This window comes from Capricornis sumatraensis, chromosome 12 (genome assembly GCF_032405125.1).
Source record: "Capricornis sumatraensis isolate serow.1 chromosome 12, serow.2, whole genome shotgun sequence".
NCBI classification, from domain to species: domain Eukaryota; kingdom Metazoa; phylum Chordata; class Mammalia; order Artiodactyla; family Bovidae; genus Capricornis; species Capricornis sumatraensis.
This window is the reverse complement of record NC_091080.1, coordinates 25,143,930-25,156,093: the sequence shown is the minus strand read 5'-3', so window position 1 is coordinate 25,156,093 and position 12,164 is coordinate 25,143,930. Positions and strand designations below refer to the sequence as shown.

The following is a 12,164-nucleotide window of genomic DNA, read 5'->3' as shown; positions in this document are numbered from 1 at the left end:
ATTTAAAAAGATAGACCATTTACTATAGCACACACACTGATGAAATACTTGGGAAATTTTCCAATAAATTTTAGTTAGGGAAAAAAAATATTCTGGAGAATACAGCCCCAACCAGGAATGAATAAGGCTCAGACAAAAACAACTGGAAACTATTTTTCTCAAAGCATGTTTTTATACTGTTGCTATTTGCTTAAGAAAGTCAAAGAGGACCCCAATTTTCATCTAAATAATGGACTAAAACAACACTGTACTTAATAAAGTATGTTAAAAAAACACAGGAGTAGCTCATTTCTCATTTTTCCATAACAATATTCCCAGAAACAGATTCTTTACTTGTAATATTAAGAGAAAGATGATGTTCTGATAAGATGAAGGTAAAGACCTGACCATCTAAGAGTTAGTAAATCTAGTCAAGACTGGGAGGTGAGACCATAACAGATCTTATTCAATTAGTTTATGCATAACACTTTCATGTCTTTCTAATCTTATTTCATTTAGGCCATGTTGGCATTAGTGGTAGGGAGATGAATGCTGGGGAACCAAATATAAAAAGTAAGATGATAAAATAAATTTTAAAAAAGGGGGGGAAATGATGGAAAAAACATACAAAAAGGATATTTGGGGAGAGAGAAACAAAGGAAACTTGACAAAGATCCATTACAAAAATCAAAAATTAGTCATGACCTTTATAAAGGATTTCCCTGGTGGCTCAGACGGTAAGGCGTCTGCCTATAATGTGGAAGACCGAGGTTTGATCCCTGGGTGGAGAAGATCCTCTGGAGAAGGAAATGGCAATCCACTCCAGTACTCTTGCTTGGAAAGTCCCATGGACAGAGGAGCCTGGTAGGTCCATGGGGTTGAAAAGAGTCGGACACGACTGAGCAACTTCACTTTATAAAGGACAGCTCTGTGATACTTTCTGTGATAAATTCTACCACAAATATAAGTCTGCGGTATTACATGCTGTGATACAGTACCACATAAGATCTAAGGGGTATTAATAATCCCTTTGTGAGTCTGTTGTAAATATACAACAAAACACGTTCAGCCGTAAAAAGAACGACTAGATCTAAAGAACTCAGTCACAGGACCTAAAATCGTTAGTTCCAACTGTACTGGTTACTTTCTCTTCTTTCCATCTTTCTGTGTTATTTTCCTTTGAGGAAGACTTCTTGCATATCTAGCTGTAGGCTAGACATGTACTCACACACAATGAGGAACAGCAGGTCTGAAAAAAGCACAAATGACAAGTCCATGTAAGGGATTTTCCTGGCGGTCAAGAATCCGCCTTGCAATGCAGGGGACACAGGTTCAATCCCAGGTCGGGGAATTAAGATGCCACAGGCCACGGGGCAGCTGAGGCTGCACGCTACAACTGGAGAGTCTGTGTGCTGCAATCAAGCATTCCACATGCCACAGTGGAAGATTCTCCATGCGGCAAGTAAGACCCGAGTAAGCCAAATAAATAAATATTTAAAAAATATTTTTAAAAAAATCCATGTAAGCAAGGGTATTAAGTATTAAGTTGTCTTTTTGGAGACAATCTTAAAGGCGAAATTATAAAAATGCCAGTAAGTGATTTTTATAAAAGACCAGTTAAGAAAGAGCTGACAGGCATTCCAACACTAGTCATTCACGGTGTGTGGCTCACATCTTTTAATTTTTTGAATTTATTAATTGGAAGATAACTGGTTTACAATATTGTGTTGGTTTCTGCCATACATCAACATGAATCAACCGTAGGTATATATACGTCCCCTCCCTCTGGAACCTCCCCCCACCCCAGCAGGTTGTCACAGAGCCCCGGTGCGAGTTCCCTGAGTCATAGAGCAAATCCCGACTGGCTCCCTATTTGACACATGGGAATGTGTGCTTCCAAGCTAAGCTCTCAATCTGTCTCACCCTCCCCTTCCCCTGCTGTGTCCACAAGTCTGTTCTGTCTGCATCTTCACTGCTGCCCTGCAAAGAGATTCATCAGTACCATCTTTCTAGATTCCATATGTATATGTTAATATACGATATTAATTTTTCTCTTTCTGACTTACTTCACTCTGTGTAACAGGCTCTAGGTTCACCCACTTCATTAGAACTGACTCAAATGCATTCCTTTCTACGGCTGAGTAATATTCCATTATGTATTTGTATTAATACCACGAACTCTTCAGCCATTCATCTGTTGGTGGACATCTAGGTTGCTTCCATGTCCTAGCTATTGTGAACAGTGCTGCAGTGAACACGATGCCTTTTTCAGTGGCGTTTTCCTCAGGGTATATGCCCAGCAGTGAGGCTGTAGGGTGTGGCTCACTTCTATCCCCCACCTTCTGTCGCCTCTCCCCCCAGGTGTCTTGGTTCACCTCACCTGTCTATTATAACTCTCGGATTTCCTTGAATCTTCAGGGCAAAAGAGAACTTATGGTTTTGCCACATATTCTGCTAAAATGAGGTGATTTCCACATATCATCTACATTTTAAGAACAACACTATTTCACAACCAATTCTTCATGAAAATCAAAGTGTCTTAAGGAGCTTTTCTGTCACCTGTGACCAAACATGATGCTTGCCAGAGGGGACATTCAATTTTTGGTTATAGAATGAAAATAGAAATCCTCATAATTCTAGGTACTAATAAACAAGACAAACAGAGTTAGGGGCATGAATTAAGTAAGGAATTGTTTAATTTAGAACTGATAAGTTATAACCATAAGGTGCCAATTAGTCAAGCATTTAAGATAGCATTCACAACTCAAGGAAATTGGAATCTCTGATGAAGTGAATTTAAGGAGTTTGTATGGGCTGGATTCTTAACAATGGAATACTTCATAATAAGTGTAGAAATCCAAGAAAAGAAAATCTAATAATAATGATGTATTTTATGCAAAGTTTTTTCTTTTTCTTTTTTTTGGTAAATTATTCAATGTATTAAGGAAAGGGCTTTTTTGCCTATCTTGACAGTAATGTGAAGTTTAGTGCACTGGAGCTACCGTTATTTTCAGAGACAGTCACTATCTATCACTTAACTTGCTAGGTTAATCTGTGCCTTGGTTTTTTCCAAGATATTTTAAAAGAAACTTTCATGAGACAGTATGATGTATAAAGACTGGGGGATTTGGAATCAGAAAGGTCTAGAACGGAATTACTGTTCATCACTTACCAGCATTTAATTCCAGAAAAAAATGACCTCATAGGGGAGAGTGTCTCCTTTCATAAAATGAGGTTAATAAACTTATGTCTCCAGGTTCTCTTGAGGTTTAATGAGACAATTTGTTGGGAAACAGTATAAGTGAATACACAGGAAGCAACTGGTGTCGCTTTCTTTTCTTATAACTTTCCTTCAGGGGAAATCTTTTCCCTTTGGAATCATAAGCTAAGAAATAGTACCCTGGAATAATTCTGCCTTCTATTTTTTTCAAAGTAGAGCCAACATGGACAGAAATACAGGAACACACAAGCCCTCTCACCTTAGCTTTCCTTTCCCTGTCGGCTGGAGTGTCGGTCCAGACTGATCGGTCTCCAGATTTGCCATCAGCTCTTCTCTTGAAAGTTCTGGGCCCGAGACCAAAGTCTTTCATTTCTGGAGGAAGTTCAGTCATCCAAGACTCTCTTGTAATTGGTTTAGATGAATCCTTTAGGAGAAATAAAAAGTTAAACAAAAAAAAAGTAGCCTGCAAAGTGTGGACATTGTGCATATATGTGTAGAATACTACCTAAGTGACTATGCTTCTCACCTGAGGCAGATGTTAAGAGAAAGAGACATTAAGAGAAAGGCAAAGGCCTGTCTAGTCAAAGCTATGGTTTTCCCAGTGGTCATGTATGGATGTGAGAGCTGGACTATAAAGAAAGCTGAGTGCCAAAGAATTGATGCTTTTGAACTGTGGTGTTGGAGAAGACTCTTGCGAGTCCCTTGGACTGCAAGGAGATCCAACCAGTCCATACTAAAGGAGATCAGTCCCGAATACTCATTGGAATGAGTGATGTTGAAGCTGAAGCTCCAATACTATGGCCACCTGACGTGAAGAACTGATTCCTTGGAAAAGACTCTGATGCTGGGAAAGACTGGAAGGCAGAACCAGAAGGAGAAGGGGACGACACAGGATGAGATGGTTGGTTGGCATCACCGACTCGAACGACATGAGTTTGAATGAACTCCGGGAGTTGGTGATGGACAGGGAGGCCTGGCGTGCTGCAGTCCATAGGGTCACAGAGTCAGACACAACTGAACAACTGAACTGAACTGAAGAGAAAATGATTTAATAGATGGCTGATTTTTCTTGTCAAATATGTTATAAATACTTTCATCTAATTTATTGTTCTTTGGACTTAATGTTATCTTTTGCCATACTGTCATTTTTAATTGTGCAAATTTGTCAGTTTTCTCCTTTTATGGCTTCTGAGTTACCCTAGAGAACAAATTTTTATATACATACACATGCAGAAGGACATTTTTTAAATGTCTGTTATCAAAATTGAGATTTTTGATCTATCCGGTCAATTCCTCAGAGTAAAGTGTACTGTGTATTTGAAACTTACATCGTCTCCTTTAGTCAGTTTTTCTTTCATTCTCTGTGCCCTCTTTTCAAACTCTGCTGTTACACTGGAGTTAACTGGTCCTTTGGCAGGCATCGGCCCGACAATGTCTTCCTCCTCACTGCTATCCGTTTCCTTCTGAAAGAAGACAGGACCTTTAAACCAAGAGTGGGGCGACACATTATAGAAAATGATCCTAAATTACTCAAAATTTAATGGAGACCAATAACCTAGAAACAGAAGGAAAGAGCAAACGCCGTGCCACTGGCTAATCACTGAGCACCTTTCCTGTGCCTTCATCAAGTGCACCCAACGGAGACCACAAACCGAGGGCGTGGGATCTGTCCCACCTCGGCCCCTGTGTCTACGGCAGAGCTCATTAACTCACTCAGCTCTACTCCTGATGGACACAGATGTGGCCTCACAATTCCTCTATAACACTCCAGGGAAGTGGTCAGAGAAGACACAGTTGAAGCCATTCTCTTTCCTGGTACAGAAAGAGCTCTTTGGAAGAAGAAACACATGAATAAGACATTCTTGGAAGCTATATTAGCCTTCATGACTTAGTACAGTCCACTGAGACAGAAATGCTGTGCAGTGCCTTCCAAAATGCTGGCCCAAACGGGTGCATTTGGTGCCCAAAGTACTCTAGAGACACAATATTATTGCAAACATTGAATTCAAACTGTTTTTGGTAAATCATTTTAATCAAGGGTTTTCACGTAAGACTCTGTGTTAGATGCTATATACACTAGGGTTTAAAATAGTCCCTGACCTCGAGGAGGAGAAAGAATAAAATAAACAACAAGATGAATCACAGTAAGATGTTTGTACTCCCGCTGGGACCGGGAGTTTCTTCCTCTTATTTTTTCAACTACCAGGACCAGGCGAGTTACTTTGTGTTGTTTACACTTTCCCTGTTAACCACTCAGTGGTAAATCTCTGTGGTTTCTTCTCTGAACCTTTATAGCAATTGTTTTCAGTACAAATAACTAGATAATTACACCTTGTCTTATGGCTGATTCTAAGCCACACACTCTCTCTCTCTCAATAACTGAGAGAGAGTTTGTCTCATTTGAACCTCATAATAAAACCAGGAAATAGCATTATTATTCCGGTTTTCTTTTTGAGGAAACCTAGATTTAGAGAAATAAACTTGGAAAGATTAAACAACTTGTCTGAGGTTATAAAACTTGTAAATATTCTAAGATCAAAGCCAGTATTTCTTCTACTTATACTACAGCAGACTGCTGCTGCTGCGTCACTTCAGTCGTGTCCAACTCTGTGCGACCCCATAGACAGCAGCCCGTGAGGCTCTGCCGTCCGTAGGATTCTCCAGGCAAGAACACTGGAGTGGGTTGCCATTTCCTTCTCCAATGCATGACAATGAAAAGTGAAAGTGAAGTCACTCAGTTGTGTCCGACTCTTAGCAACCCCATGGACTGCAGCCTACCAGGTTCCTCCGTCCATGGGATTTTCCAGGCAAGAGTACTGGAGTGGGCTGCCATTGCCTTCTCTGACTACAGCAGACTATTATTTCTTTTATTTCGACTGCTAAAGATTTAACTTTAAATGTTTTAGCTTTTCTCAAAAACAGTAAGCTCTTTGATGGCAAAGATATTATCTTAAACATATTTATAGCCCCCTACAAACATAATACTTGGTGACATAAAACAAGCAAATATAAAAGGTATAATAAACTTTAAAAATTACAAGAAACGTAATATCAATAGAGTGTTGACCTTTAGGATGATGGGATAAGTTAATGATATTTACACTTCCTTCTAAAAAGAGATAGTTTTATAAAGGTAGAGGCCTGAAATTTGTAGGGACTGTAACACACTCCAACCAGTAACTATTGCTAAGAGAACCCAGTGTTTGTTCATGCTGGTTGGAATCATGCTTTTTTCAGGAAACTAAAACCTTCTCTAATTCCTGGGGAAAATGGTGATAACTCTAAGCCAATCACTTTGGTCTCACTCCTTGTGCCCAACTGTTTGGCTTGAGCATGGGCATATGATTCAGTGTGGGCCACAGAAATGTGAGGAGAGGTCTATGGGAAACCTGGAGAGGTTTTCCTCCCCCTACAAAGGGGATACAAGATAGGGTTCATTCCTCTGTGTCTGGACATTGCCACCTGCGTGTCAATCTAAGGACTCTGGCAGGCTTCCTGGTATAAGGAAGGGGTCGGCCTAAGAGAAATTAACATACTGCAAGTGACAGAGAAGGCATACAAAACTGGGGTGCTGGGTGATCTCGTGAGGCTATCAAGTTAACCAACCGTGGAGTGTCCCTATCTCTAGACCTCATCTTAGGTATGAGACACATTTTCCTTAATTTGGGAATACAGATTCTAGATCATCCAGGAAGTTATACAAACAACCCATTTGCTAACTAGGAAGGTTGAGACTAAGCTTCATTGTGAGTTGGACTTTCTGTTATTAGCAGCTGAAAGTGCTCTAGCTGGTGGCAAGCCAGCCACATAAATATCTGGGGGAGATGTGGACAGCCGGTATCAAGGCTCAGGGGCAGGAGCCTGCCTGGCATATTTAAGGTGCAAGAAGCCCAGTGTGGTCAGATCAAAGTAAGAGGAAACCAGTGAGTTTAATGGGAGCCAGACTGTAGAGGGCCCTGTAAGGACTCTGGCTTTTATGCAGAGAGGGGAGCAGCAAACTAAAGTTCTGAGTGTGACTGCCGCGATCCGACTTTCTCTGGGCCGCTCCAGCTGCCGTGTTGAGAAGAGGCAGCAGAGCGTCGAGGGCTAAGGCATAAAGACCAGCTGGCTCGGGTCAGGGTGGCAGCCCAAGTGGCTGGATCCTGGGCGTTTTTGAAGGTGGGAACTGAGCTTGTTGTCAGATCTGTGACTAAGTGCCTGACACACTTAGATGTTCTATCATCATCTGTAGGTATTCTATGTAATTCATTGAAAGAATGAGTAAATGCTGGAGTTCATGAGCTTAACCACTGAATTATGTTTCCTTCAGTAACAACCTCTGTGGAACTGATGAATTCTCAGTGGAGATGCACAGGAGTCTATGAATTCACATATAGGAAGGCACTGCAGAACAGCAGACTGAACAGTGGTTTAAAGTCCTAAGAATTGGGCTCTGAGTTCTGGCTTTGCTAAGCAGAAACTGTGCTATTTGGCGTAAGTTACCCAATTTCTCTGGCTTTTGGCATCTCTAAGATACAGATCGTAATTATTTCATAAAGCTTTGGAGAAGCTGAAAATAGTACCTATATATGGAGAAAATGTATTACAAATTATATTCTTCAAATCTCACCCACTGTTAAGGACTAGCCCTCTAATATGGAGAAGGCAACGGTACCCCACTCCAGTACTCTTGCCTGGAAAATCCCAGGGATGGAGGAGCCTGGTAGGCTGCAGTCCATGGGGTCACTAAGAGTCGGACATGACTGAGTGACTTCATTTTCACTTTCATGCATTGGAGAAGGAAATGGCAACCCACTCCAGTGTTCTTGCCTGGAGAATCCCAGGGACGGGGGAGCCTGGTGGGCTGCCACCTATGGGGTCGCACAGAGTCAGTGACTGCAGTGACTTAGCAGCATCAGCAGCAGCCCTCTAATAAGAAAATAGACTTCCTCCTTGATTTCAGAATCACCGGCTCTTTCTTTTCAAAACATCATGTACCCACGAGTGATCCTGTTAAATAATGGTACCAGAACTGGGTGGGACAAAGTTAATTTCAATATTTTATAATAATTATTTCACTATTTAAACATTTCTCAGCTTGCTCTCTTTTGTATCAAATCACAATGATTCCTTAAATTGTTCACTGTATTCTACTTTCTAGGACTCAAAAGCTTCCCTTTAAGGATGAGAAGCATGAATCGGTCACACCCTGTCAACACGTGACTGCCTTGTTATTTTCCTAACAGAATCTCAGGTCTGTGACAGCCTTTGATTTCGTCTACTTATGCTACGATCCTAAATTAGTAGGACTATGACACATCTTACATTAGAGTCACATGATTATAGTCATGACTATGTAAAGTCTTGAGTTTCTTACATCTTGTTCTTTAATAGAAAAATCCCCAAACCTCAGAGTTGAAATATGATGATACTTGTCCTGGATCACTTCTGCCTTTGTCACTTTTCTGTGTAGATTTAAGAAAACCAGGTGGTAGTGCAGGACCTATCATAGGCCTGAAAAATAAAACGTACCTTTAAAAAGTCAGCTTTCAGTTGACTTTTACTTTTCAGTAAAAGCTCACACAAATAATAAAAAGCCAGATAATAATGACAAATGTGGAAAATGAGAATCTTATTCAATGTGCTATTTTTACTCTGTAACTTAGAATTCATGAATGGATGTGAGAGTTGAACCATAAAGAAGGCTGAGTGCCAAAGAACTAATGCTTTTGAACTGTGGTGTTGGAGAAGACTCTTGAGAGTCCCTTGGACTGCAAGGCGATCCAATCAGTGCATCCTAAAGGAAATCAACCCTGAATATTCACTGGAAGGACGGATGCTGAAGCTGAAGCTCCAATACTCTGGCCACCTGATGCAAAGAGTCGACTCATTAGAAAAGCCCCTGATGCTGGGAAAGATAGAAGGCAGGAGAAGAGAGCGACAGAGGACAAGATGGTCGGATGGCATCACCGTTAGACTTGATGGGCGTGAGTTTGAGCAGGCTCCGGGATTGGCGATAGACAGAGAAACCTGGCGTGCTGCAGTCCCTGGGGTTGTAAAGAGTCAGACACAACTGAGCCATTAAACAACAAACTGAGCATTTTTTCACTGAGTATCATAAAAAATTTAATTTCTACACTTTAATTTTCTATTTATTAGTTAATGATTAGATGCTAAACTAGTAATTCTCAACCTTTGTGGCAGTGGTATAAACCTACTTCCTAAAAGAACTATGGTACATAAAAATAAAGACCAAAAAAAAAAAAAAAAAAGAATCCTTATTATGTATTATGGACTAAAGCCTGTGAAGATCTTTTTATCTTGTGCCGTGACTTTCAGTTTTGATAGTCACTGTCCACTGAAAATTACCTTAGTGGCATTTTAATTACAGTTACAACTACTTAAGTACAAATGGAGTCTTAAGGACATATGTAGTGAATGCCTACAACAGCTGTTAGTAATTTATGGTTACATGTGTCAAGACAGTATAAAAGCCAACATTTCATCCTAACAACCCAATTATGATGTGGAAATGTGTAACAAAGAAAATAGTTCCCCTGAGACCCAGAGAGAAAGGAAACGGTAGTATGCTAACCTCATTTCAACCAGAGAGTGCATTTTTCTGTTTCCCTAAAAAAGTCCTGGTTGGTATAAGTTGCTCCATTTTCTACCTAAGGAAAATGATGCCCAAGGACAACACAAACTAGTATGCGGCAGAACTGGAGCTTTTGCTTTGGTTGTTTTGCTTTCTCTTTGGCCACGCTGCATGGCATATGGGGTCCTAGTTCCCCAACCAGGAATCAAACCTGTATCCCCTGCATTGGAAGCATGGAGGCTTAATCACTGGACTGCCAGGGAAGTGCCCAGAGCTGGAGTTTGAACCCCGGTCTATCTGATGTCAAAGTTCATTTTCTTTCAAGTTGCCCTATTGCCACAGTCTGAGGCAACTAACATCTGTTCAAAAGAGAAAACTTGCTGAAATTCTGGGTCTTCAAAAGAGAGCTACTTTCTGTGTGGAAAAAACAAAAAGAGGAATGATACTTTCTACTCTCTTTCATACTGCTAAGTTTCTCCATTCTATCTTTGCTCTTTTCCAGAGATGTCCCTGTGTTAGTGGGACCAACCAAGATGGCAGCAATGTCCTAAGCTGAATTTTCCAGATGGCACTACGTTCAATCAGAGTCTTACACACAGGTTTCCCAGCAGGGCAAAAACAGTACTAGAGTCTCAAGGTCTGGGTTCTGATCCTGGCCACTTAGTCACCTCTTGTCTTGGTTCATAAAACTGCTATGAACAGAAACAATTGTACATATGAAAAATGCAGAAGTGTGGTATTAAGAAACATCAAATCAGCTGTCATTTATAAAGTATAAGAAAGTGCTGTAAGAGTTTGTTCTGAGTTTCTAGCAGATCTACAAATGCAAGTACAGCTCAATTCTCTGGCCTTGGGGAATTTTGTGAGGATAAAATTACTAAAACATACTAGCTTAAAATATAGTAAAGGAACATAACCATGGCATGCTACAGGCTTATGGAAGGTTTTGCTTCCAATATATCCTACCACCTGTTTATTTCAAACATATATTATCGTCAAGACAGAATTCTCAAGAAACTGCTATGCCTCTAATAACTATTTTCTTGAAAGGAATGTTACATCCCAGCAGTCAGCAAGTTTCCCATAAAAAGCCAGGCAGAAAATGTTAGGCTCTGAGGGCCACATTCGGTCTCTGCCACATATTTGTCTTTGCCTTTTCAGTTCAGTTCAGTCGCTCAGTCGTGTCCGACTCTTTGCGACGCCATGGATCGCAGCACGCCAGGCCTCCCTGTCCATCACCAACTCCCGGAGTTCACTCAGATTCACGTCCATTGAGTCAGTGATGCCATCCAGCCATCTCATCTTCTGTCGTCCCCTTCTCCTCCTGCGCCCAATCCCTCCCAGCATCAAAGTCTTTTCCAATGAGTCAACTCTTTGCATGAGGTGGCCAAAGTACTGGAGTTTCAGCTTTAGCATTATTTCTTCCAAAGAAATCCCAGGGCTGATCTTCAGAATGGATTGGTTGGATCTCCTTGCAGTCCAAGGGACTCTCAAGGTCTTCTCCAACACCACAGTTCAAAAGCATCAATTCTTCAGCACTCTGCCTTTTTCACAGTCCAACTCTCACATCCATACATGACCACAGGAAAAACCATAGCCTTGACTAGACGGACCTTAGCTGGCAAAGTAATGTCTCTGCTTTTGAATATGCTATCTAGGTTGGTCATAACTTTTCTTCCAAGGAGTAAGCATCTTTTAATTTCATGGCTGCAGTCACCATCTGCAGTGATTTTGGAGCCCAAACAAATAAAGTCTGACACTGTTTCCACTGTTTCCCCATCTATTTCCCATGATGGCCCTGTAATGATCATTCTTAGCTTGGGGGCCATACAAAAACAGCCACGGATTGCGCAGCCCTCTTATTTCTTTTTTTAAATAATAAGCACCCTTTTATTTGCAGACACCATTACAAAAACTATTTTACATTCACAACAAAAAGTGTTTTTTTGAGTTATAGTCAGAGGCAGTTACTTCCAGAAAGTTATATGAAAATTAGACGCTGACAATTGTGATTACAACCTCTGAATATAAAATGTGCAACAGCCCTTCCTACTTGTTCTTGCACACTGGGATATAATGTTATGAATTATTAACAATTTGGTGTGCAATTTCATATTCAGCATTTAAAAATTTTGTAATTTCGAGAAGACATTATTTACTATATATTTATTCTGTGCGAGGCACTACAGAAGAATCATACGTTTATATATGTATACAGATACGACATCTCCATCACCGTGGCAATTCTGTAAGGGTTGTGTTGCTATCTTAATCCATGGATAACACATTTGAGGTTAAGTTAATTGTGTAATTTGGTACATAGGGATTTGTCTGTTCTTTCAATAAATAATTAAGAAGATGTCTGAATTAGATCCCTGGTTGGGGAACCAG

At 40.6% G+C, this 12,164-nt stretch overlaps 1 protein-coding gene across 3 annotated transcripts in view; it reads right to left on the bottom strand.

Moving 5' to 3' along the window:
• The window catches only part of GPALPP1 (GPALPP motifs containing 1), a 29,076-nt gene that overhangs the window by 9,184 nt on the left and 7,728 nt on the right, over window positions 1-12,164 (bottom strand). For 2 of the 3 annotated variants that reach the window (XM_068984604.1, XM_068984606.1), the window contains exons 4-6: window positions 8,587-8,692; window positions 4,528-4,662; window positions 3,459-3,623 (exon numbers count right to left, since the gene is read on the bottom strand). In XM_068984604.1, the coding sequence (XP_068840705.1) occupies window positions 3,459-3,623; window positions 4,528-4,662; window positions 8,587-8,692 (406 nt within the window). The remainder of the gene's footprint in view (window positions 1-3,458; window positions 3,624-4,527; window positions 4,663-8,586; window positions 8,693-12,164) is intronic. The other variant, XM_068984605.1, reaches the window with a different exon arrangement.